At 41.0% G+C, this 27,655-nt stretch overlaps 1 protein-coding gene across 2 annotated transcripts in view; it reads left to right on the top strand.

Annotated features, from left to right (window-relative positions):
* GABRA5 (gamma-aminobutyric acid type A receptor subunit alpha5) overlaps window positions 1–27,271 on the top strand; it is an 84,659-nt gene extending 57,388 nt beyond the window's left edge. For both annotated transcript variants that reach the window (XM_077759287.1, XM_077759283.1), the window contains exons 8-11: window positions 16,022–16,165; window positions 19,361–19,513; window positions 22,394–22,605; window positions 25,979–27,271. In XM_077759287.1, the coding sequence (XP_077615413.1) occupies window positions 16,022–16,165; window positions 19,361–19,513; window positions 22,394–22,605; window positions 25,979–26,281 (812 nt within the window). In that variant the 3' untranslated portion in view covers window positions 26,282–27,271. The remainder of the gene's footprint in view (window positions 1–16,021; window positions 16,166–19,360; window positions 19,514–22,393; window positions 22,606–25,978) is intronic.
* The last annotated feature ends 384 nt before the right edge of the window (window positions 27,272–27,655 follow it).

The raw sequence follows: 27,655 nt of genomic DNA, 5'->3' as shown, positions 1-27,655 counted from the left end.
ACTAGTTGAAGTCTTGAACAGAACAAAAAGGTTGGCCTTCCAATGATAAGGGAAATTCCTCTGCCTTATTGCCTTAATCAGGACCATTGGCCTTTTCCTGCCCTTGTACTCCAATTGAAACATCAGCTCTTGGGCCTCTGGCCAGCTAGTTCTCAGAATGGAAGTACACCATCTGCTTTGCCAGGGCTCCAGCTTGCTGACTTGATCTTGGGACTTCTCAGCCTCCATTTTCACATGAGGAATTCTCATAATACATTTTTATTTATCTATGTCTTATTGTCTCTGTTTTTCTGAAGACTGATATAGATATTGGTTCTGAGAAGTGGAGTCCTGCTGTAACAAATACTTAAAAATGTGGATATGTCTTTAGAACTGGATAAGGGATAGAGGTTGGAGAATATTGTGGTGCATGATAGAAAAAGCCAATATTACTGTGAAGAAAGGATGTGGTAATTCTGGTGAGCATTCAGAAAGAAAAAAGGAGAGCTGGAGAGAATACTTTCATCTTCTTAGAGAATACAAAATAATCACAAACAGAATGCTGGTAGAATATGGATGCTAAAGGTCTTCTAGTAGGGTCTACGCAGAGATGAGGGACAAGTTATAGAAAGCTTGAAGAAAGGTAATTCTTGTTATAAGGTAACTAAATTGTGGTCAAAGCAGTTGACTAAATTGTGTTCTCGTGTTTTATGGAAGGTAAAACTTGTGCTCAATGAAATTTGGTATTTAGTTGAGATTTCTAAGCACAGTGATGAGTTCCTTGTCACTGCTTATAGTAAAATAGGAGAAGCAAGAGATGAATTGGAGAAGGAATTATTAAGCAAAAAGAACTACAACTTAAAGATTTGGAAAAATCTTTAGTCTGCCCATACTATGAAAAAGAGGCTTGTTGTGGAGAGAAGACCAATGGTGTGACTGGACAATTACTTCATAAAATTGGCACCTGTGATGTTTATCAGCCATCTCAACAGAAACCAGAAAGAATGACTGAAGGCAGTTTAGAGATCATAGCGCTGCCAGTACCACCACAGGTTGCAATTTCAAAGGGCAGAACTGCCAACCAGCAGAGCAGGATCCTTGCATACAACCTTGGAAGCAGCACCCCACAGAGCAATAGGAGTTATACTGCCACCCCACTCTGGAGGGCATAGCATTGAATCAAAGAGGATTATTCTCAGGCCTTAAGAATGCCTTGCTAGGTCTAGCACCTGCTTGGGACTCATCTCCCCTTTCCTTTCAATTTCTCTTTTGGAATGTCTATCCTCTCTGTCTGTTCCACCATTGTATTTTGGAATCACATAATATGTTTTGTTTCACAAGTTTACAGCTGAAGAGGAATTTTGCCTCAGGATGAATTGAATCTCATCCACATCTGATTTAGATGATATTTGGATGAGACTTTGGACTTTAGATGTTAGAGTTGATGCTGGAATAAGTTAAGATTTTGTTGCTATTGGGGTGGAGTGGATATATTTTGCATGCAAGAAGGCCATGAATTTGAGGGAGGCAGTAGTGCTATGCACTGAATTATGTCCCCACAAATTCATATGTTGAAACCCTAATCCCCGGTGTTACTGTGTTTGGAGACAGCACTTCTATAATTAAGTGAAGTCATAAGGGTGGAACCCTAATCCAATAGGATTGGTGCCTTCAAATGAAGAGGAAGAGAGAGAAATCTCTTTCCCTCCAAACACATGCAATGAGGGAAAGCAATGAGGGAAAGCATAAAGGTAGCCATTTGCAAGCCATGAAGAGAGCTCTCACCAAAACCTGTAATCTGTAAGCACCTTGGTCCTAAGCTTCCTAGCCTCTAGATGTGAGAAAATAAATAATCTCCCATATTATGGTATTTTGTTATGGTAGCCCAAGCAGACCAACATAACTTCTGAAACTTCTGTTTGGTCTTTTGTTACCATTCCTTTTTCTTTGCAGAGACTATAATTTTTCATTTGTTTCAAGCATGTTTGTAATTGGTCATTGCAGTATTTTATGATGGCTGCTTCAAGAATTTTTTGTCAGGTAATTCTAATATGTCTGTCATATCTGTTTTGATATGTATGATATACATATGTATGATATACATATGTATGATATGTATGATATACATATTTTGATATGTATTGATTTTCTTTGATTCAGCTTGATCTTCATTGATATGACAGATAATTTTCTGTTGGAATCTGGACATTTTGTGTATTGTGTTATGAGGCTTTAGATTTTATTCAAGTCTTCTGTTTTAGCTGGCTTAAAAAAAAAACACTGCTCTGGCAGGGAAAGATGCAGCATAGCTTCGTTACTGCCAGGTGGGAGTAGAAGTTCAAGTTTCCCACTCAGCATCCATTGACACAGGGTGCCTGGGACTCCTTATTCTTGCTGCCTTCTAACTTCATACTAGGTCTCCACTGACACCAAATAAGAGTAGTGGCCCACTAGCGCTGAGTGATGGCAGAAGTCTCAATTTTTACTAATTTTCTGCTAACACAGCTCCAGCAAGGAGCAGGAGGAGGTACCTGCTACTGCTGGATTAGTGTGGACCTCCAGGCTCCCCACATGACCTTCCCCACACTGTGGAGAATGGCTGTCATTATTGCCTAGCAGGAATGAAGTTCCTGGTTTCCTCTTCTCTGATGCCACTACATTGGTGGGTTGGGCATCTGATGAGAGTAGAAGTCTGGGCTTTCCACTTTCTTTGCTGGCCTGCGGTTAGGCATGGCTCTAAATTCTTCTGTGGTGTTTGATTTGACTTCTCCAGTTATTGCCTGAAAGTTTTCTATCTTGTTAGGCTGACCCTTTCTTAGTTCTTGGGGTAGAGTGAGCACAGACTTATCATGCTGTGTTACTGTTTTGTTTTGTTGTTGTTGTTGTTGTTGTTTTTGTCTATGCCCATTGGTGTTTCTGGTTTGCTAAGCTTCTTGGATTCCTAGCCTGGGATGCATAAGGCAAGAATAAGACCATAGAACTCACTTAGTGGGTCATCTCTTAGGTACCAAGATCCCAAGACCTGTCTGCCTTATTCTTTCTACCTTTTAGATTCTTCCTATATTTTATGTCATATCCAGGTTTTCTAGTTAAATTTAGTGGGTGGAATAGGGGGAAACACATCTGCATTCTCCTGCAAGCAGAAGTCCCCTGCATGTGTTTTATTATTATTTATATTTCCTAGAGTTTATCTGTCACCAAATTTGAGGACTTTGGGCCATTATCTCTTCTAATATTTTTTCTCTGTCCCATCCTTCATCTTACATCTGGAGTCTAATCTAATTAATTTTTAATGTTTATTTGCTTATTTATTTTGAGATAGAGAGCACAAGCAGGGTAGGAGGTGGAGAGGGAGAGGAAGAATCCCAAGCAGGCTCTGTGCTGACATCACAGTTGAAATCAAGAGTTGACTTGGGGCATCTGGGTGGCTCAGTGGGTTAAATGTCTGACTTTTGCTTAGGTCCTGATCTCAGCGTTCATGAGTATGAGCCCTGCTTGGGCTCTGTTCTGACAGCTTGGAGCCTGGAGCCTGCTTGGGATTCTGTGTCTTCTTCTCTCTCTGCCCCTCCCCCACTCTGTCTCTGTCTCTGTCTCAGTTTCTCTCTCTCTCTCAAAAATAAATACAAGAAAAAAAAAGAGTCAAATGCTTAACTGACTGAGCCACCGAGGCACCCCTCTTTATTTTTTATATTGGATAATTTCTATCACTCTGTCTTCAAGTCCCCTGACTTTTATGTCATTTAATCTGTAGCTAAATCCATACAGTAAATTTTTTATTTAGTGTATTTGTCAGATTTAGAGTTTGTATATGGTTCTTTAAAAACTTTCAATGTTAGAAACACTTACTCTTAGTTTTTCATTACATTTTTTTCCTTTACACTCTTAAGCATTGTCATATAAGTGGCTTTAAAATCCTTGTATGCTGGGGCGCCTGGGGGCTCAGTTGGTTAAGCGTCTGGCTTCGGCTCAGGTCATGATCCCACGGTTTGTGGGTTTGAGCCTCACGCAGGGCTCTGTGCTGACAGCTAGCTCAGAGCCTGGAGCCTGCCTCAGATTCTGTGTCTCCCTCTCTCTCTGACCCTCCCCTGATCATGCTCTCTCTCTCTCTCAGTAATTAATAAAACATTAAAAAATTAAAAATAAATAAAAATAAAATCCTTGTATGCTAAATCCAAGATCTGCATCCTCTTGGGATCATTCCACATTGATTGCATTTTCTCTTGAGTATGGGTCACTTTTTTGTGTTTCTTTTACATTTAACATATTTTTAAAATTCTTTCCTGGATATCTCAGTGTTGTATTGCAGAGACTGGATTCTGTTAAGTTTAGAATGTCAATTTTTTTTTGTTTATTTAATTAACTTGACCAAAGAAAAACTCCAAACACTATCTTTCCTGTAGTAGGCTACAGCTGAAATGTCAGGTGGTTCCTCTACCTTAGTTGGGCTGGTAGGATTATGCTCTATATATGTACAATTTAGGGGTAAGTATAGATATCTGGATAGAATTTACATACATCTATTACATCTATTACTTCTACTCTGCAACTCTTTCCTTTCTAGGATTTTACACCTCATTTTTCAGATGTGCTATTTTGATAGCTCTATGCTTCCTTTTGGTTCTTCAAGCCAGTAAGACCAAAAAGGATCCATCTAAGCTTTAGCCACTTCAGAGCTCTGACTCAAAGCTTTTTAAGTAGAAATGCATTCCCCTATTCTGAGTGCCAGCTCCCTCCAGTCTTTTCCTCTATTTGTTCACTCTCTAGTGCCTTCAGGGAGTTCTCTTTTACAGGGTGTCCAGACTTAATAATTGTTACCTGATAACAACCACTTTGCTGTTACTGGCAGGGGAAGTTCTTTTGACTCCAGTGGTTTCCTTTTGTATTACTTCTCTCATTTCGAATAGATTTTTGGAATTAGGAGAGGTGTATGTGTGATGAGCCAAAAGTTAGGTTGAATGGAAATAATTTTCTTTTCAAACTATTACCTTTAAATGCAAGGAGAGATTCAACATACATTTATTTGGGAGAAGCAGTATAATAGAAATGGACTTTCACCAGGATTTATTTAAATAATGTGTTGCCATGTGGTGGCTGTGCACATCAGTACTTGAGACGAAACCTTCAAAAGATCCTGAGGCATCTTATTTGGGAATCACTGATTCGTGTCCCTGAAGGAAAATGAATTGTTCATATCCCTGAGAGGAAAATGAGTTGTATAATATAAAATTATACTCCTCTTTGCATATGAAAATTATGCTGTTGATTTGATTAAAGGCAAAACACTACAAGTGAAATTGTCATTTTTTCCATCATTTTTAAATAAGATCAAGTTAATGGGATGTAATGACAATGGTTTACAGGACAAGCATCACAAGAACAATTTTTGGTGAAAGAAAATATGTGACCCTCTTAATCTTTCTTCCCTAAATCTCATATTCAACAGCCAACTAACTGTAGTTAAGTAATTTATTACATTCAGAGATAAAATACAGAGATAGGATCTCATCACTTCTACAATGAGTCATACTAAATGAGCTCAGTTAGTGTTTGTGTATATGTATGTGTGTGTTTGTGTGTGTGTGAATGTATTTTGAACTCAGTAAAGATCCCCAAATATAAACATTCTTGAGATTTTGAACTCTCACACTAAATTTCTTTTTTATCTGCCTGATATTTTGAAGATTGGTTTGACTTAGATGTTGATTGTTTCTGTATATCTGCTATTAATTTCATTACTATGATACTCAAAGTGATTTAAAGGATTTTCTTCATATATCATGTTTATATACAGTTGCCCAGGAGCTGAAAAACTGCACTAACTTTACCTTTCATCAGCTTATATGGTTTCAGCTCAGGGTATAATAATTTTAACAGAAGGAATGTTATTTAATTAAGTGTGTCTCTTACTTGTCTTTCATCTTTTTGATTTACTAAAAATAGCTGCTTGGCCAAGTAGTTCCCTTATACCACAGTCATCTGAGCACGGTGCAGAGGCTAAATGTGATAGTATAATGAGTTTCAAATTACCCAATCCAACAGTTCTCTGCTATTAGGAGACAAAGGAATGCAAATAGGTGTCATTATTCTAATGAGCCACATGCTATGGCTTCTCTAATGCAGCACTGAATTAACAGATATTTCTGTTATTGCTATCTCTACTCTCAGGAATTCAAACAAATGTTGAAATTAGCCCTAGTTTACAGAGGGAGCTTTCCTAGTCCATAAGGAAATTCCTTAAAGATAGTGGCATGGATTATATTTGGAAGCAAGTGCTTAAATCAATATTTTTTAGAAAGTAAAAAAAAAATTTTTTTTTAATTTTTTTGTGGAATTATGCATTAACTAGTAAATTAAGTCATGAAACAACATCTGGATTCATGAAAATATATGCTAAATTAGATATGGATGCCTCTTTGGTAAACATCCAGTGGAGAGAATATAAAAAAATCAGGATAAATCTCAGGATAGTGAGCTATCAGTTCATTCAAACATGTGGAATTATGAGACTATTAACTGCGTTCATCATGCCCAGCATGTAGCAACTCAGCATGAGTCTAGGTGATATAGAACACAAGTTTCAGAGTGCCTAATGTGGATTTTAGTCTGTGAGGTCTTAGGAACACATTGAAGTTCTGCCTGTGTTGTGTCTAAATGCACTAGTAACCTTGATTACTATTTAACAGATACATTGGGTGTGTTCTCCTTACTGCTAGATGCAGTGAGTATCATAGAAGCATAAGTTCTGCTCCCAAGGAGTTGATGAACACATTACATAATAAGGTTAAATACCCTTGTACAGCTGAAAGCCACTGGAATTCAGATGGGGAAACATGGGGATGATATTTTAAACTGAACCTGGAAGGATTTGAATAGAAAGATAACAGAAATAAGTGCAAAGCACAATGACTGGGGGTCACTTAGTGTAGGTGATGAACACCTACTTTAGGGAAATGACAGAATGGCATAAGCATTCAAATGTGAAAGTGTAAAAGTAGCAGACAGAGTGGGAGAGATTTGTGGAGCAAAGGGAGGATGTGCTGGGCTCACTACTAGGGAGGTACACTGAGAGCTAGGAATTGCCCTAAAGCACTAGAAACACTGAGAGTTGAGAATAGGGTGGTAGCCAGATGTGACAAGGGTGGTGGTCAGATGTGATCCTGTATCCTTTGATACAGGATCAAAGGGGGACATGAATCAAGGATAGCATCACAATTTTAAGACTATGTGACTTGGGAAATCTATTTTCCCTAAGGAAATTGAAAGTGATTGGAAGGAACTGCTGGTTTTAATGTAAAAAAAGCTGATTCATTTATGAAGTGGTGGGAAATTACATGAAGGGATTTCCTCCTAATGTTACTTCTAGGCTTGTGCTCTGCTTCTCACTCCTTTCCACAAGGAGAGGGTCTTTTCTGCTAAGAGGACAGGTCTTAGCCCTTTCCTGATTTGTTTCCATGGACACAGAGAGTGCAGTCTTTTTGACTCTGTCTGTTAAACTAGGCAGCACAGTGACCCTACATAATTTTACAGGCTGTATTGTGGCATGGTTACAGGCCATTTGATTAGCACATCTCAACTGTCACCTGTAATTTCTTTGGTAACAGGGCAGAAATGTTGTTCGTTCATCTCCAACTGCAGATAGTTGCCCTTATGTCTCAACTGATTCCAGGCAAGGAAAAAGGCATGGGTAACTTTTACCTACTGAATTCAAAGCAGAGATATTGGGTATCCAGTAGGCCATCAGAGATAATGTATCTACATACATTTATATCTTATGAAGTTTGTAATATAAATTATGCAATTGATGGGTTAAGTGTTGACTTGGATTTCAGCACAGAATACTGAGGCTCAGGGAGTTGAGGACCCTGCAGAAGATCATACAAGTGATGGGTAGTGAGGTCTTCTGAGGTAGTTATCCTTATCATTTCCAGCTTCCATTTCAGAAGAGAGAGGAAGGCTGAGGAAATGGCTGTCAGAGAACTTCAATTCTGTATGTTTTCAGGTTACAAAAATTCTGCTCAGTGGGTACATCTTAATCTGCATTTCTTCTAACATCATAGGCAATGAATGCACAAGGTAAAATGGATTTCTTATCTTGTTATTGGCAGTTCTTGAGTTCCCAAGTATCCATGCGGCCTATCAGATGAGGCTAACCAACAGTCTTCACACATTGGGTTTGCTTTTCACTGACGGTTAGCAAGTCAACTTAAGTTTAAAGATCTTTTCAAGGCTTGAAGTTTGGACCTAACACAAACCAAAAATCCATCCCAATATATGGGTACATTCCTAATATTTTATTAAGCAACCTCCTGTTCCAGGAATATGCTAAATATCTAACACTGATGAATATACTTTGCCCTCACAGTGCCCCTAGGAGATGGGAGTTATTTTCCCTAAACTACAGATGGGAAAATAGAGGCTTAGAGTATATATTGGTTGTTGAAGTTCAGAGTCACACCACCATATTTCTCTAATAGCTTGGCAAATACTCACTGCTTTTGAAAGGCCTTGTAAATAAGGGTTAATAGTGTCGTCTCTACCTTCTAATATGGATTTGCAAAGCTAGACTTGGAAAAACAGAAAGTGTCAACTCAGGAAAAGAAGCCACTCAGAAAGCAGTGATGAATTCCCAAGTCAGTTAAGAGTGAAAACATTTCCTATCTTGCTCTGCTGATATATGGTTGACAGGAGGCGAGTATTCTGTTTCTGGAGCTCTAAATCATGACAAATGATAGCACAACAAACCTGATGTTTTGCATGGCTAAGAGATGAAATGCCACACAGCTGACACAAAGAGAAGAATTTAGTGCTGCTAAATACCTGGGCCGAAATGCACATGAGTGTCATTTATTCCCACCCTTAATTTGATGAAGAGAGCAGAACTCAGGAATGCTGAACTGACATGCCAAAGGCCTTGCTGCCTCTTGTTGTTGTTATTATTAATGCTATTAACATTATCAATATCAATAGGCTATTTAATACTTATTAACCGTTTGAAAAGCAAGATGATATGAATTATTAGTATGCATCATAAGATACACTCATATATAATTTTGTGATTTCAAGTAACTTTTATCTAGTTACAATTATTATTTTATTGGATATTTATTATAAGTATTATTATACACACACACACACCCACACACACACATGCACACACACACACTCACCAACAATGGAGAAAGAGGCTTAGAATTTGTATGCGCAATGAGCCTGCAAATATCAGTCTGGCTTGTCCCCAGCCAGTGATCCTTGCAGCATGTATCCCTGGTCAACATTTCACTTAACTTCAGAGTCCAAGGAGAGCCATCTGTAACTGTGTGCCATCTCCAATCTCACTGTAGAAGGTAATGCCCAACACTGCAGTCAGGAGTGCAGATGGGGTGGGGGTCAGTGCCTTCCATTGGTCTGTCCCAGTCTCTACACCTATCTCAGTGCCTCCTCCATCACCTCAGGACTCCTATCTGTGGCCGACATCCAGGCCAGAGAGGGCACTTAAACCTCTAGACCTCCACCACTTTCCAGAATGCTACATGTGTCCTGATGTCCTCTCTCTCCTGCTTCTTATATGCTCTTTGCCTTCTTTCCCTTCTTTCTTGAACAGACTTGGCACCAGCTAGGTAGCTCCACGGGGGAAGCATTGTTTCCTGTGTTCTGTACTCTCTTTAGAAATGTCTGTGTTCCCAGATGTTCCTAACTCTCAGAACTGACCCTGGTCACTCCAACCTGTTGCCTTGAGATTTGAGTTCCCTTATGCACTTTAGGATTAACATTTTATGATCTACTTACATTTCCCAAGGGTTGTGAGGGGCCCCCTTCTCTTGACCAGAGGTCAGACTTAAAACTCCTCTGTGGATTCAAAATGGAATAAGGAGGTGTTAATGGGACATCTGCAGCCCTCCTCACTAGAGTTGTAGTCAGAGGAGAGGCCTTCTTCACAAGGCAGCAGTTCTCCCCATTATGAGGTAGATGAGCTAAGAAGAAGTTACATGGCATGTGTACAGGGCAATAGAAACAGAATCTGCCTGAGCCAGTCTGTGTACAATAAGAAGCCAGGGGTATGGTCTCATACCTTCTACTGTCTGCCCCACACTCACAGCTTGACCAGAATCCAGTGGGGCTGCTCTGCTCAGGTCCATGTCTGAGCACCACAGCTCTTTAAGGCTTTTATAGCATTTACACAGTAGGAGGGAGATAGAATTCTCACCGTCATTTATGTGGAATACAGGGAGCCCTCACAACCTTATTAGTGCATGCCCAGTGGTGCCTGACCAGACATTTGAAAAGCAGCTTGCCAATTTAGAGGCATCATCCACACCCACATACATCCTTATCACCCAGAGCCACCCATCTCCCCAGTAGAGAAGGGAAATTACAACAGAATGTACTTGGGTCAGGGGAGCTTTAATGCTGCCCATGTGAAATATATATATTACCTAAAACTTGAAGGTATGTTAATTAAACAAACAAACAAATAAGACAAGAATACCACTCAACATTTACCTGCAATGTGAGTGAAGTCTAGCATCCATAATATTTCATCAATTGTTATAATGGAGTCTACTCTATTTACTTCCATTTCAAATCATTAATATACAGATAAATCTCAGAGTCATATCACTCATTCTCACACTTCTGACCCCACCCTTGCTTAGCAACTTTCTGATAAGTTGGCCTATTACTTGTCCTTTTCTCAGGGACCGACTACACTGGTTATTGGAAAAGAATATTTAGTACCAAACATCTAGCAAAAAGAGAATGAGGGGCACCTGGGTGGCTCAGTCAGTTAAGCGTCCAGCTCTTGATTTTGGCTCAGATCATGATCACATGGGGTCATTGAGTTTGAGCTGCATGTTGGGCTCTGTGCTGACAACATGGAGTCTGCATGGGATTCTCTCTCTCCTTCTCTCCCACTCTGTCCCTCCCCTGCACATGTGTGCATGTGCTTTCTCTCACTCTCTCAAAATAAATAAATTTTGAAAACAAGAGAATGATACAACCTTATTAAAAATATTTCAATATAGAAAACTCTTTTGGGTAGGCCTCAGGCTATCAGTAGTGATGCCATCATCTAGGAATGTATAGGCACTTGCCTGGCCATATTACTCATCGTGAATCCCTATAGACGTTTATCTTAGTGGAACCATTGCTGTGGTGGGACCAACTCTTGTGATTCTCATTGTGATTGCAAGATGCATCTCAGCAACAAACATCAGGGAACTCTGAAAAGACATTTATTACTCACAAGTCCTAGAAGGTACACAGCACACCTGGGGCCACATGGAGAGGTCACAGGTAGAGAGAGGGAAAGAGAGAACGCAGACCCAGGGTTTTCCTTTATTCAAGTCTAGATTGGGGTGCCTAGGGTTTGGCAGGTTCATTCTTTATTGTCACTTTTAAACCATAAGAGCAAGAGTTAGTGCACAGGAAGAGAAAAGTGGGGTGACTCAAGTGGTCAGCTATTTAGGTCACCCTGGGCTTTAAAAGGGGAATCTCGATGGGGCGCCTGGGTGGCTTAGTTGGTTAAGCGTCCAGCTTTCGCTTAGGTCATGATCTCGTGGTTCGTGGGTTCGAGCCCCGCCTCCGGCGCTGTGCTGACTGCCAGCTCAGAGCCTGGAGCCTGTTTCAGAGTCTGTCACTCCCTCTCTCTCTGACCCTCCCCTGCTTACGCTGTCTCTCTCTTTCCTAGAAATAAATAAAATATTTAAAAAAAAAGTAAAAGGGGAATCTCATGGATAGGGTGGCCTGGCTCTTTATTTAGTTGTGTATCTGGTAGTGTATTCAAGATGAATGTCTTTGAAGTGGATACCTCAGCAATCAAAAGCTTAACATCAGGTGCTTGTATTACAAGAAAAAAGAAAAAAGAACTTATTGTCAGGCACTTTCACTACAAAGAACTAAATGCATGGAGAGACACATCGTGTCCATAATTAAAAAGATAAAATACCAAAAGATGTCAATTCCCCCAAGTCTATAATATATAGATCCAGTTCAGTTTCAGTATGAATCTCATCAGAGTATTTTTATGGAAGTCTGTTAAGCTGATTCCAACATGTATATGGGTGAGCAGAGGACCAAGAATAGCCAGGCTCCCTGAAGAAAAAAAGAGATGTACCTTACCCTTCTAGCTATTGGTATCTTCCAAAGCAGGACATGAAAAGGGAACTTAACAGAGGACCCAACAAAGAGAAAACCAGTGCATAATGGAAACTTTACTTGGCAGACCAAACCTGCAAGTGAATGGGTGGGAGAGATGGCTTAATGACTTTGGTGGCAACACAGAATATCACATGGAGAACATGCCATTGGATACTTCCATGTGGAAAATATATACAGAAGTCAATTCCCAGTAATTAAGGTCCTAAGGTTGAAAGACAATGTGTTAAAACTGTGATATGCACTTGTCATATAGTGTGACCCCAGAACAGGGAGGGCCTCTGAAATAAGATGCAAAAAAAATGAAAAGAGCGATAAATTTGACTAAAATTAAACTTTATCAAAAATGAAAAAAAAAACATGAACACAGTGAAATAGCCCCAAATTTGAAGATATTTGTAACACAGAACAAAAATTATCAGAATGTATAAGGGAAGGGTAAACACATGCACAGATTTCACAAAGAAGACATATGCAAAGCCAAAATAAATAAACAAACAAAGAGAAACCAACAACTTTGTTTAGTGACTTNCAGAATGTATAAGGGAAGGGTAAACACATGCACAGATTTCACAAAGAAGACATATGCAAAGCCAAAATAAATAAACAAACAAGAGAAACCAACAACTTTGTTTAGTGACTTCTCAGAACATAAAACTACAGAGCAAACAGTGCAATGGTTATCATAAAATTCAGAATACCACTTTTTAGGGAAGAGGTGAACTTTCAGTGAGTTATGTACAGAGAGCCTTGAACCTTCTTCTGTTTTCCTCTGTATTAAGCTCAGTGTTAGCAACATACATGCTAATTTCAACTGTTATGGATACTGTTTTGCACATAAATGAAGAATAAAGGTAGCGATGTGCATTAGCAAAGAAACTTCTACACTTTTTAGTAGAACTCTTGATCACTCCAGAGACCATTCTTCTCACTTCTACCTGTTAAGATCTCTAACCCAAATGCATAGTTTTGCTGGCCCAACCTAATGGAATTGCTACTCCAGGGGCTCGCGGCCTGTAATAGAGTCGCAGAGCATGCTGTCCTACTGAGGGATGCCTCCCTTGCCAGCAGTGGCATCAGACCTCTGCAGCTCATCACTCATCTGCTGAGGTATCTACAGATTTCTCACCTCTGAGGGTGCATGGTTTTCTTCAAATGTGCTTGAGGGTCATGCTCTGCTTAAATAGCTGAGAGCAAAGCACACAGCTTTGTTCAAAAGGTATCAAAGTGGTTGGATGTGGCATCTGTTCAGATTCATGGGATTGATCATGGGACAGGTGTGCTGGCTTAACTTCAGGGGCCTCAAAAGACAACTGGAACAAATTAGCCTGTCCATTCTTCAAAGCCAGCTGCTCTTGCCACAGTGGCCAGATGCTGCTGGGTCTTGTGGCCACTCCTGACCCATCATCTGAAGCCTGTGACACATGTCTCCCTGACAGCACATTCCCTGCACCCTCCCACCATAGTGCCTGCTGTTCTGGTGGCTTTGCTGTTCCCCCCTTACCTCCTCAAGTTCTAGACGCTGCAGCACCCTAGGAAGTCATTCACCACCCTCTTCTTTTCTCCACCAACACTCCTCAGATGATTTCACTAGCCAGTGCTTCAGTTGACATCCATATGATGGCAACTGGAGAGGTCACATCTTCATCCATTCCCGTGAACTAACTTGTATAGCCAACTGTCCGTTCAGCGTTCTCAAGTAAACCCCTATAAGATCTCACTTCTGACACATTGAACCTGGACCGCTGCTATTTTACCAGAAGCAAGGTCCTTCCAGAATCTTTGCCATCCTCCTAAGTGCAAATGACCTGTCTATATGTCCAGCCTGGTCCCCTTCTTCCTCTCACAGACTACATGATTCATCAGCGACTGGACAGCCCTTCACTTTAACATGTATCCTAATTTCTCTTCTTTTTGCCACTGACCACCACTGTCATCTTCCATTTTGATTTTTTTAAAGTTTATTTATTTTTTGGATGAGGAAGAGAGAGAGCAGGGAGGAGCAGAAAGAGAGAGAGAGCGATGCAGAGGATTGTAAGCAGGCTCAATGCTGTTAGCAGAAAGCCTGATATGGGGCTTGATCTCACAAACCATGAGATCATGACTGAGCTGAAATTAAGAGTCAACACTTAACTGACTGAACCATCCAGGCGCCCTTCCACTTGGATTATTTTAATGTTGCCCTAGGAAGTCTCCCATTTCTATCTGCTTCCCACATATTTTCTATTCTCCCATCTCAGCCAGACAGATCCTTTTAAAACATAAGTTAGAATATGTCATTTATTTGCCTAATCCTCCAGCCCCACCTCCATGTCTTCTGACTAGCTCAGAACAAAAGCTATAAAATATCCTTGAGACGCTGTTTTATCTGTGTTTTCTTCTGCCTTATGCCCTCTTCCCTGTCCAGCCACATTGCCTGCCTGGCTTCTCCTCAGGCCTTGCAGGCATGCTCCTGCCTCAGAACCTTTGTAGTACCTATTCCAGGGATGCTCTTCTTCCTGACAGCCTGTAACAAACTCCTGCCAGACAACCTCACTTAAAATTGTACCTCTTTCCTCTTCATAGCTTGTAGCTCTCTATAGCAATTACTCACCTGTTACATATTTTATGTGTATTTGTTTCCCTCCTCTGGGAGAGGGTCTTTGTCCTCAGTCTAACTGTTCTAGTTTTCCATGGCTGCATGACAAGTTATCACAAAATTAGCAGTTTAAAGCAATACATGTGTAACTAGCCTTACTGTGGTAATCATTTCACAAATTATACATATATCAAATCATTACAATGTATACCTTAAATTTACACGATGATACATGTCAATTATATGTCAATAAAGTTGAAAAAAAGAAAAAAACACCTTTATTGTCTTATAGTTTCATAGGTCAGAATACAGTATGTTTGCCTGATGTCTCTGTGCTGGATCCCATAGGCTAGAATTATAGTGTTGGCGGGGTTGCTTTCCTTTCTGGAGTGGGGGGACGAATCTACTTCCAGCTTCATTCAGGTTGTTGGAAGGATTCAATTCTGTTTGGCTGTAGGAAACAGTCCCTGTTTCCTGCTTGCTGTTACCTGGGGGTCATTCTTACCCTATAGGACCTGCCCACTCACCATGGCCCCTTCATCCATCTTCAAAGCCAACAATGAAGGTTGAGTGCTTTCTTCATGCTTCAGATCTCTCTGAGATGAGTCTCTGACTGGTCCCAGCTAGAGAAAGTTCTCTGTTTTTAAGGGCTCAAGTGATTATATTGGGTGCACTGGGTTAATCCAGGATAATCTTCTGATTTAAAGGCCCATAGCCTTAACTCCATCTGCACAATGCTATTTGCCATATAAGGTAACATTCGTAGGCATGACACCAATGGTGGTCTTGCCTAGCATCCTTCCACCAGGACAGTGTCAGACAATAAGACAATAAGTTCTACCAGTTGCGGAGTAGAACCTTTACCATGGCTAATGCACTCAGGTACTGCTCCATGTCCTCTATGCGTTAGGTCATTATGGAGCTTGTATCATGATAGCAGGAGCCCTAAGAAGTAGCTGCTGTTACCGCTCCATTTTACAGACGGAAGAACTGAGGCACAGACCATAAGTTACTTGCCCAACACCACAGGACTGGGAGAGCCCCGGCACTGTGGTCTCAGCCCATGTGATAGTGTACCCTAAAGAGAAAATACATACTGGGAATCACCAGGCACTGAGTGCTGACCACTCAGATCTCTAGAAATGAGAAGGATCTGAACAGTGGTGGTGTCTGCCTTGGTCTGACCACCCTGTGTGTTCTTCAGGTCCTTTGACTTTCCAACCATCTCTCTTGCTACTTTTATAAACATCTTTGGTTGTGCAAGGCTGAATATAATTCCATATTTATACCACTTTCTGCACCCCAATGCAGATGCATATCCTAATTCCGAAGTTGTCTATGTCTGGACTAATGGAACCACTAAGTCAGTGGTGGTGGCAGAAGATGGCTCCAGGTTGAACCAGTACCACCTGATGGGGCAGACGGTGGGCACTGAGAACATCAGCACCAGCACAGGTGAGACCAGTGCACACAGAATGTCACACCCTGGGAGAGCTCAGTGTTCCTGTACCATGATGGAGGGCAGGATTACCCCCTCGGGACATCTGAATTTTACTTAGCAAGCTGGGGCACAGCTGTGGTTGTGTGGTGCTATCCACAAGGAGCCCTCAAATTCAGGTCCCGGTGCCTACAGCTGCACACGGAGGCACCAGCTGCAGTGGTTGGTTAGCAGCATGAAAACCGTGAGAGGCATTAATCTGAGGTGCATTTGCCCACATGTGAGCAGGTTGCTGTAATTGTAGGCCCTGCCTGGAGGTGACATAGACCTCCTTATATAACGCAGGCCCTGCTCCAAGCATTGAGACATAGAGGCAGCAGTCTCTTCAGGAAAGGTCGACAGCTTCCTACAAATACTCCTATTTACCAGCTCCCTTACCTGCTGTTTTGAACATTTCTAAGATTTCCCAGGGGCTGAATTTTGGGAAGCACAAACAGCATAGAAATAGCTGAAACCTCACCAAGAAGGAAACGGGCTCTCACTCTCACATACATTGGGCTGGGTTGAGTATCACAGAAGCAGTACAAGCCTGGCTTGGGTGAGGTGTCCAAAGGAACAGAATGTGTTCCAGTTTCTACACCTGTAGGGTGCATCCTTGGCCATCTTCTGGCCACGGGCAGCCCAGACCCAACAGTCAGGAAGCTTCACTATTAGCAGGGGAGGAAACCCCAGGGCATGAGAGAGTCTCCACATGGCAGAGAAGAAAAGGATAATAGGGATGGAGTGGACTCTGTCACGGGGATGAGTTCTGAGCTCCAAATGATACCCTGGTCAGTACTGACAAAGCTAAGAGCTAGCAGGAAGCTCATGGGCATTGAGTGCATGCCTCCTCTATATACTGGCTCCCAGAGCCTACCCACTGGCTTGGTGCTGGGTATCTTCAGAAGGGAGAGAGCCTGGCAGGACGATGAGAATGGTGACACTGTGTGGATGCCTAAAGAGAAAGGAAGAAGAGGCAGGCCTAATTTTATGGGAACAAGTGAAAAGGTGGCATGGCAGATGTTTGGGGTAAAGAATTGCCACGCTGTTGGAGGATGCCACAGTTTGGAATTGTTTCAAAATGTATAAATGTGTTTCTGCTTCTATTTGCACTCCAAAAATATGGTCTTTTTAAAAAACTTTATCTGATATTGCTACCATGAACCCAAAAATAAAACAAATGAAAGAGGGGGTGAAGCAATGGGCATAATGGGTAAAGGAGAGTGGAAGATACAGGCTTCCAGTTATGGAATGAATAAGTCACAGAAATACAAGACACAGCATAAGGAATATTGTCCCTGATATTGTAATAGGGATGTATTGGAACAGATGGTAGATACACTTGTGGCGAACACAGCATAATGTATAAACCTGTTAAATCATTATGTTGTATGCCCGAAACTAGTGTAACATTGTGTGTAAACTATACTCAAATTAAAAAAAAAAAAATGAAAAGAACAATAAAAGCTTTATAAGTAGGAGAGTAATGTCAAACCCTACTACAGAGAAATAGAATGGCATTTCGCCTCTTCTCAAGTGTTAAGAAGAGTAAAAGTGGATCATTATAAAGATTCAGTCCTTGCTATTAAACATAGCTCATTCTCTTTCTCTTTGTTGCTGTTTCCTTCTGCTGTGATAGAGCCTGTTCAGCCCCTCTCTGCTGCTCTGACCTGCCTTAGAGCTATGGGGAAAGTGTGGCCTGCCAATGCTGGCAAGTCGCAGGCACTGCTGAGAATTTTGGTTTTCTTTTCTGTAAGGGGGCAGATTTTGCCACATGTGATCTTAATGGTTCCCTCTGCCTCTGACATCTGGCATGCTGTGAAAAAAGGCATGTAGGGACACATCCACAGCTGGCCATGCTGAGCTCTGGGCCTTGATTCCAATAGCAAGCATCAGAGATGTGCTATGGGACTCAAAGGTCCCAATGCTCCACATTGGTCTCTGGCAGACCCCCCCCCCCAAACAGATGGCTCCCACCCGGGTCTGCATTAGTGGCAGCCTCAAGCCTTTTTTCCCCACTTTGCAGTTCTACCCAGCTCCCTGGCCACACCATCTACCCCTTGCAATTCAGAGAAAGAACTCTTGTCCTCAGATCAGCTTAACTCTGCCTCCACTTCTCAAAGCAACCTCCCCATCTTCCTAGGGAGGTGCAAATTCAGGTAGCAGTCACAGAGATGAAAGGTACAGCATAAAGAATACAGACAATAGTAATTGTTATTATGTTGTATGGTGAATGATGGCGACTATACTTACGATGAACATTAAGTAATTTACAGAATTGTTGAATCACTACATGGTACCCTGAAACTAATACAACATTGTATGTTAACTATACTTTAGTAAAAACAAAAAACAAAACAAAACAAAAAAACCCAAAACCCTAGCATTAGAGACTTTCCAGCTGACATCCATTTATTCAACTGTCTGAGCAACCCAAGTGCCCCAAGCTGACATCCATTTACATACCCTCTAGCCACACCCAATCTCAGCTCCTTACCAGTTCACCATCAGGGCAGCATCATTCTCAGCAATGAAGGGGAGGTCCCCGCTGGCCTCCCACACAGCCAGGCAGATCCAGAGAAGGCACTGAGGCATCGCCAAGGAAATGCTCCAGTCTCCCTGGTGGGTGGCTTGAGGGAGAGGCTGCCAGACCAGCGGCCTCCTCAAGCTGTTGGTCTTCACCCTCCACCTGGGTCTGTCACAGAAAACAGAGCCTGTGGGGAGTGCTTCCCCCAGCTCCTGCCAGCTTTCCCTGGCTGGGAAATAGGGAGAACAATTCTCCACCTGCAACAGGGCTCTGTGATGTCCTGAGTGATATCTGGAGAGGCTAAATCCTAAAATCCCTGATGACAGTAGCAATGAGGGGGTGGGCAGAGAGTGGTACAGATTGTGACCAGGGATTAGGAAAACACACAAATCTGATTTTCCCCAGGAAAAACATCTATCAGCAAAGGCTCTTCAGAGGCTGGGGCTCAAAAGACTTACTTACAAAATGATGGCTAAGAAATCTATGCATCTTCTTTCCTCTCCTTCATCCCAACAATACAAATAAATGGTTGTCCAATGGGAAGGTGGAGAGAAGGTGGCTCCTGGACTGCCTCTGGTTCAGGGGCAGGAACCAGAGGCAGGATTGTAGGACTGTGGTTGCCCAGAGTTAATTTGCTTATTTGCAGGTGAATATACAATCATGACGGCTCATTTCCATCTGAAGAGGAAGATCGGGTACTTTGTCATCCAGACCTACCTTCCCTGCATAATGACAGTGATATTGTCACAAGTGTCCTTTTGGCTGAACAGAGAATCAGTCCCTGCCAGGACAGTGTTTGGTATGTGTTCTCAAGCCAGGCCTTCACTGGTGTTTGGTGACTGCTTCTAACTACCCCCAAACAACAACAGCCTCTGAAGAGCACCAGTTGGTGCTGGTTCTCTGACCTGGAAAACAAACAGACCAATTAGTTAAGAATTCAATGTTAAGGATGAGGATTTAGAATTGTGCTCTAACAAGGGTTTAGGAAATGACACTTGGTCTATTTGATCACTGTTTCTATTTTGTAAAGCTTTTGCTGGTAGGTTTTTCTTTTGGTTAGGTTTGAAACTGGCAGCAATCTGTCTTATGTGAGATTTGCTACAGTATTTTCATACTTCTCCTAAAGTACTACTTTTTATGTTATCAAGCAGTTTTCTTTGAAACGTGATGCCACTTTAAAATTAACTCCCAAGGGGCATTCGGTATACCATTTGTGATATGGTAATAATAATCACATATCTATATATGATATATACCATCATATGGTGTATATGATATGAATATACAGGTATTTGCATGGATACATAATATGCATATTATGTAAACATAGATATATACATGTATATATACATATACACATATACATGAATATATAAAGATACACATATACATATACACATATATATATACACACATATAAGGTATGGATTTAATAGAATAACATCATTTGACATCCCTACGACATAAATGAGGTTTAGCAAGATCTAGCTCAAGAGGTACCTCAGCATAGCAGACATAGTTGAGCATTTGGCTCTTACTTCACATTTCAGTAAGTAATACTGAATTCAGTGATACTAAAGGTAGTTTTGCAGGTCAGTTGTGGTAATGGATATTTACATATTTCTAAACAGTAAGGTACACTTCGTGCTTCAGCTATTGCACTTTCCCTTGAAAAGAAGGTAATGGTGACCAGCATTTTATGTTAACACTCCCATAGTCTGTAGGAAGCTTGAGAGCCCAAGGAGTTTCTAAGTGAGTGGTCCAGGAGTGTTCCTGTCAGACCATCTCTCTACCTCCACCTGAGTGGCCAGCTTCACTTGCCTTGCTTCACTAGCTTCAGGAATGTTTCAGAGAGGTATGGAGGTTGGTTCATGGCTAGGCAGTGCTTCCCCAGCTCTTTAGGGGAACGTTAGTAGGTGGCTAAGAAAAAAAAATAGTTTGGATAATGTTGCATATTAGCATCTGTTTATTGTTGGAGATTCCAGATGCACATTAGAGTATTAAGGGACCCAAGAAGTTGCAATAAGCCTGTTAAAGGCCATGCACAGAACACTTTCTCCAAGCACAATGATTAAGTGGATTTTTAAGAAAAATTAAAGATGTCTACTGATTTCTCACTATTAATTCTACATGTTACCATATTCAATGAGTACATATAAATACTTTTGAAGGATGACACTGGATGAAAACTAAGCTGCTGTGACCGTCAGTGACATTATGTACTTGGTGCTGTACTGGCTTCCTAAGGTTATATTACAGAGTACCATGCCCTGAGTGGCTTAAACAACAGAAATTAATTATCTCAGATCTGGAGGCTAAAAGTCAAAAATCAAGAGGTCAGCAAAGCTGGTTCCTTCTGAGGACTGTGATGAATGGGTCTGTTTCAGGCCTCTCTCCTAGCTTCTGGCAGTTTCTTGGCTTGTGGCAGAGAATTCCAGTCTTCACTTGGTATTCTTCTGTGTTCATGTCCTTGGCACCTTTCATATTGCATCAGGGCCTGCCCTAACAATCTCATTTTATCCTGATTACTTCTGTAAAGGCTATATTTCCAAGTAAGGTTACATTCTGAAGTTCTGGATGTGAGGACTTTAACATATGAATTTTGGACAAACACAATCCAACCCATAACAGGTGCATTGTACCCACACCTCATGCACACAGGTGCACCTTTTTGCAGACAAAACTGTGGTGAGGAGGAAGGCACAGAGCATGTGGAAGCTATGTGGGCTGTAAAGGTCCTGCAGACCTGGGTCTGAATATGGGTTCTCAGTTGTTAGCTAGCAATGGGGTACATTGCTAATTATTTTTATATTTTTAAGCATGTCACCTGTGAATGGAGATGATGGCACCCATCCAGAATGTAACTTAAATCAGTCTGGCACTTAGTAGATCCTAGATAGATGGGTTATAATCTGCCAGTCTTGAATGTTCCTGTCCAAGGATATGACCTTGCTTCATGGTCACCGCAGTGTTTCCACAGAAGCCAAGGCAGACTGGCCACAGACACCCTGCACAGTGGCTTTTAAGGGAAATTGATCCCTCTTGGATGGAGGAAAGTACTGAGACTCAGATTCAGACAGGGTGCTTCTACTGCACTCAGCTTCTCAGTTCCTCGAGGTCTGCAAGTTGGTTTAATACATGTAAAAGCAGGTTTGTCTCTTCAGGTTGCCTTGAGCCCACTACTCATAGGGTACCTAGCAAATTTTTTGTGAAACACTTCACTAGATGCTATGTGAATATCATTGCCTGTTCTCAATTGGGTATTGCCCCCATGGCACAGAGGAATACCACCTATTCAACACATCTTTGTTGAATATGAGCTATTTGCTATTTGCTTGGTTCAGGAGAATGGGGACACAGGGTATGTGTATAGATCAGACCCAATCCTTATCCTCCTCAGCTTATATTCTCAAGGAAGGAGCCAATTAATAAGGTAAATAGAATAAGCAATAAAATAGCAAATAAATGCTATGAGTCTGTTAAATGTTATGAAACTATAGAGAGGGAGGTAAAGATAAAGATCTGGTAAAGACAACTAGTTTATTGATAAAGGTAATTAATTCCTTTCCTGTCTTTATCTGTTATGGTCAGGGGTGTTATACTGGGGTCTCGGGGCCAGTACTGATTACTGTTTCCATTCTCTCTACCCATGCCCCTACCCCGTCACTAACAACCACAGGGGTGACCACGGTGCTGACCATGACGACCCTCAGCATCAGTGCTCGGAACTCTCTACCCAAAGTGGCTTATGCGACAGCCATGGACTGGTTCATAGCTGTGTGCTATGCTTTCGTGTTCTCTGCGCTGATTGAGTTTGCCACTGTCAACTATTTCACAAAGAGAGGCTGGGCCTGGGATGGCAAAAAAGCCTCAGAAGCAGCCAAGGTTAAGGTACTGACTTCATTTTCCTCCCTTCCTCCAGAGAAAATATGCCTGATACAAAATATCAAATATAAGACAAATGTTTCTCCTCTCTATTGCCTACCATCCCCCCAACAAAAAAATGAATCCTTCCCTTGTGTTCAGGGTCCCTACCAAGTCTTACTTAAATCAGGTCCTGTTTCAAATTTGTTTTGAATCATCAGCTTTGATCAAGCAAAAGGTCTGATATCATGTGAATGGCTTAGGTTTGTTTAAACATAGTCCTGTTATTTTTGCTAAAGTATCTTCTGTCTGTTCTGTGACTACTTGTCCGGTTCTGAATTGTACATTGTCTGTCACTCTCTTTTTCCACTACACCATGCAGTAGATCTTCTGCAAGGTGGCTTTAAGAGCACGAGGTGAGCATGCAGCTTATTGGAGGCAGCAAAGCCTACCTGAGGAGGAGATGATTTGGTTTGCTTAATGATGCAGTTATTGTGGAAAGCATTATTCTGTTCAAAGCAGTTAATCGTGAGGTATTTACAGGGTGATTTGTGACTAAATCTAGGGAATATTTGAAGAATATTGCACAGAATTCCAAGCTCAACCATGTCCTAGGGGAGGTGAGAATAATCTAGTTGGAACAGAAAATGAAACAGCATTTGATAAACTGCTAATTACACCATGCATTAAACACATAAGCAAAGCCTTTGCTCTGAAGAAGAGCAGATCAAAGTTATCAAGGTAGACTTGAAATAAAAATCTGTCCTTTGAAAACTCAACATGAAGGGAGTCCTGGAAGGTATTATAGAAGACTGGAATTGTCTGACCTGACCTCCCAGCCAGGGCCACAAACCAGGAACAGCCACCTAGCACTCTCTTTTTGTTGAGGACACTCATCAGTGTCTCATCAAATGCCTAATGCTTGCTTTTTGCATTTAACACTATATTTCTTTCCAGTAAAAAGTCAGAGGTTCTGACTTAAGCTGACATATCTGATTCTTCCCACTTCCAGGGGCCAGGTAGTTCCACTCATGTCAGAATTCCAGTCATGGAAAACCCATTTCAAAATCCAGATTGTCTGGTTGGAGGAAGACCTGGTGGGGTCTGTGCTGGGCCCTCTCAAAGAAGATAGGATGGGAGGAGGGCCCTGACAAGCAGCAACTTCAAGAGTAGATGTTTTGGGGGCTGTGGATGGAGTGGGGACACAGGAGTGAGCTGACCATAGTGGATTGGTGGTGACACGGGAAACCATTTGTAGAGACAGACTGGAGATTTTTGACCCAAGTGTCTGGACTTGATAGTAAAGACAAAAGGAGCCATGGAGGATGTTTGTTGGGAGAGGAGCATGAATGGAATTAGGAGAAAGGGGTTCCCAGTGCCCACCCCTGTGTTGCCGAAGTGAAATGATTGCTAACAGCCTGGGTCTTGAGGGCTATGTGACAGTGGACTGGAGATACTCAAGTATGAGTAGGAGAGCAGATGGGAGTTTTTTGGAGGAATTGAGGCCTTCAGGCACATATTAGTGAGTCTAAGAGGAAGGAAGGAATGGAGAGCCCTAAAATGTTCTCAGGCAGGCTCACCATCCTTGTCAGCCTCCACTATTGTACGTGGTCCCACTCTTGCTACTACTTGCCATAGATCTGGATGGTAAGACCATTGGAGAGGGAGGAATGAACCTAACATGGATTGTCTAGTCCTAGATTAGCATGATCTTTTAGAAAAAGCAGCATACTTCACTGTCTTGTGGAACTTCAAGGCTATATGTTGTTTTCTGACTGTAGTGCTGGTGAATCCCATCCCTTAGGCCTGAAAGGTTCTGTGTAGTTGAAACATCAGGTCAACTAAAGGCATTCAGGTGGGCAAGTCATACTGTTAGACATGGATAGTGTACATGAGTTAGTAAACATGTTAGCCTACTCATATAAATTGACTTTTACTTAGAAGTAGACATCTTGAAAACTAGACTGTGTTGACCATTGTCACATGTTGGGATCTCCAGAGGCAAATGCCAGGTAAGAGTCTGGGATGCAAGGTAGTTTTTAAGGATGAAGACAGATGAAAGAACAGAGAGGAAATGGTATTCAGCAGATGAAGAAGTTGAAGTCAGCCCTGAAGGAGTTGGAGCTGGAGGCTGTTTCCTGACTGCTCTGTCTGCAGCTGGGCAGCAGGTGGTCCTAGAAGGGGGACTGGGGCACATTTCCATGAACACCACAGCCCTTGTGATTGTACTGAATTTTGTACTACTGCTCATTCCCCCAAGTAAAACACATGTTACCAAGATAGATTAGTATCTTCTAAAGCATCTGTTCTTTTCTTGGCTACACCAAGAATTGTGAGCCATTCAAGGCAGTGAATTCATAGTCATGCTTATCAGTTTCTTCTGGCAGACCAGTGTGGGTGTGCACACTATCACTGATATATCAAAGAACTGTAGTATTTCTGAAGAGTAGCTGAGAGGGTCCCTACTGTAGCCGAGGACTGGCATAGCCTCTCTCACCATGTCTCCATGCTCTCTGGATCTGGTTCCATATTGATTCTACCTCTCTTTTCACTTGCTTCCTCTTACTCCTTGCTCTATGTGTTTCCTTACTACTTGTTATCTTTTTCATAGTTTTAATGGTTGATATATTTCCTTTACTTTCCTGTGTGTCCTCAATTAAATTTTATTTAATGACATTATATTGAAGGAAGAACAGTTTTTGCAGCATTTTATTATATACATTTGCAAACAGATAATGATGTTTAAAGAATTTTACAATGAAAATCTGTTATTACAGTCTACTTATTATCTATCATCTATCTATCTATCTATCTATCTATCTATCTATCTATCTATTTATCCATTTACTCATCCTCAATCCATCTTCATACCCTTATGCACTCCAAAGTAAATTTTAGAGGACAGTACATTTCCCACTAAATATATTTGTATAAATGTAAATATATGTGTATTATTAACTAGAGTTCAATATTTGTTTACCATTTGATTCTTTCAAAGAAAAATTTGCATAGTGTAAAATGCACAGATATCAAGGGTACATTTGATGAGCTCATCTGTGTAACCCAAATCCCTATCGAGATAGAAAACATCACCAGTTCTCCAAAAAGCTCACCATGCCACTTCCCAGTCAACAAAGCCTTTTCTAGTCTCCATCTCAACAAAGATAACTACTATTCTGATTTTTTCCACCAAAATCATTTTGTCATTCTAGAATTTCATATTCAAGACTAGCCATGTGGGGTTGTAGGCTTAGAAGTCTGTGGAGAACTGCCCTCCCCTGGAGCTAAGCTGATGTTTTTCTATCTCTCTTTTGAGAGATATACCTTTAGAACCTTCAGAAATAAGTTGACAATTAACTGAAAATCACATGCCTTTACAGTCTTATTATATATTTTGCAGAAAAAGGAGCGAGAACTCATAATAAATAAGTCAAAAAATGCTTATACTACTGGGAAGATGACCCACCCCCCCAACATCCCAAAGGAACAGACCCCTGCAGGGACCTCAAATGCATCTTCAGCCTCAGTAAAGCCTTCCGAAGAGAAGACTTCTGAAAACAAAAAGACTTACAACAGCATCAGCAAGATTGACAAAATGTCCCGAATTGTATTCCCAGTCTTGTTTGGCACTTTCAACTTAGTTTACTGGGCAACATATTTGAATAGGGAACCAGTGATTAAAGGGGCTGCCTCTCCAAAATAACTCACTGTACTCCCAAACTCCAAGAGAGCCATACTTCCAGCAGAATGGTTACCAAGGAGAGGTTGAGCTCAGAGGAACCCTCCATATTTGGGCACTGTCTTTCAGGAAATTTTTGCATGTTTAATAATATGTACAAATAATATTGCCTTGATGTTTCTATATATAATGTCAGATGTTTCAAAGATGTCACATTGATAAACAAAGCAAACAACTTTCTAGAAAAACAGGAGACAATGGCTCTGACACTCAGATACTCAGTATCTTACACTGATAGTTTACAAACAAGATAAGTATATTTTTAACTGTTCCAAGTGTTACCTAACAATGTTTTTTATACTTCAAATGTCATTTCATACAAATTTTCCCAGCAAATAAATATTTTAGGAAATGCTCCATGATTACTACTTGACCAACTCTCTTGCAAGAAACAAAGATCACAAAGAGCACATTTTTCATTAAAAAGGAACCTGTGGGCATTTATGTACAAAACTAATTGCCTTTGATAATTCTTACTGTTCTGAAATTAGGAAGTACTGCATGATATTACATTAAGAAATAGATTAGGCAAATATTTATGCAGATAAATTTAATAACAGAAATATATGATATGTTAGATTAACAGGTAAAATATTTCCCCAAGGAAAAAGAATTAACTGCTTAAAAAATCTTTATTAAATTTTTTTGGAAAAGAAACATTTCTCTCCAACACCCACCTCCCCACCCAACTGAATACTGATCAGTGAAAGTAAAGGAAATGTTAAAACAAAAAGTGATGTGATGACAGTCTTGGCATTTGGCCCATGCATTCACTGGCTGAAACATTGACCACCTCTTCCTGCAGCCAGCGTGTAGTGCTTCAGTGGTGAGAAATTGTAATTGAGTTATTTTCCATTTTATTTCCTTGTATTTATTTCATGATTGACTTATTGCTCTGTTAGCTTTTGTATATGAACCTTAAATGTTCATTAAAAAATAAAAAAATGAACTGATCTTGTGGATAATGTCATTGTTTGAAAAAAAAAATCCATATTTTGATGGGCTCATTTCCTAAAAATGACATAAAGAAAACCAATCATGAAATTCCTTGCAAAAAAAACTCTTGGTGATTCATGTCTGTTTCAATCTAAGTCTCAGTAGAGTACTAAAAAGAAAGTGATTGACCTGTGGTTGACCACAGGGTAAATAGGTAAAAGCAGACGTTTTTTTCCATCACATACATCATATGGCTCTCTCCTTGATAGAAGCTTCCCTGACGGTGTTCCCAAGGTGGGTGCTTGCTATGGGCAAAGTAACTGCTCAGTTCTTGCTCCTTCCTTTTGCTGTTTGTGAACAGTGATGCCAAGTACTACATTTGGACCATTTACTTACTGTTGG

The sequence above is a fragment of the Crocuta crocuta genome, unplaced genomic scaffold (genome assembly GCF_008692635.1).
Source record: "Crocuta crocuta isolate KB4526 unplaced genomic scaffold, BGI_CrCroc_1.0 scaffold355, whole genome shotgun sequence".
NCBI lineage: Eukaryota > Metazoa > Chordata > Mammalia > Carnivora > Hyaenidae > Crocuta > Crocuta crocuta.
Note: the sequence above shows the minus strand (reverse complement) of the source record. Positions and strands in the feature narration are given on the sequence as shown.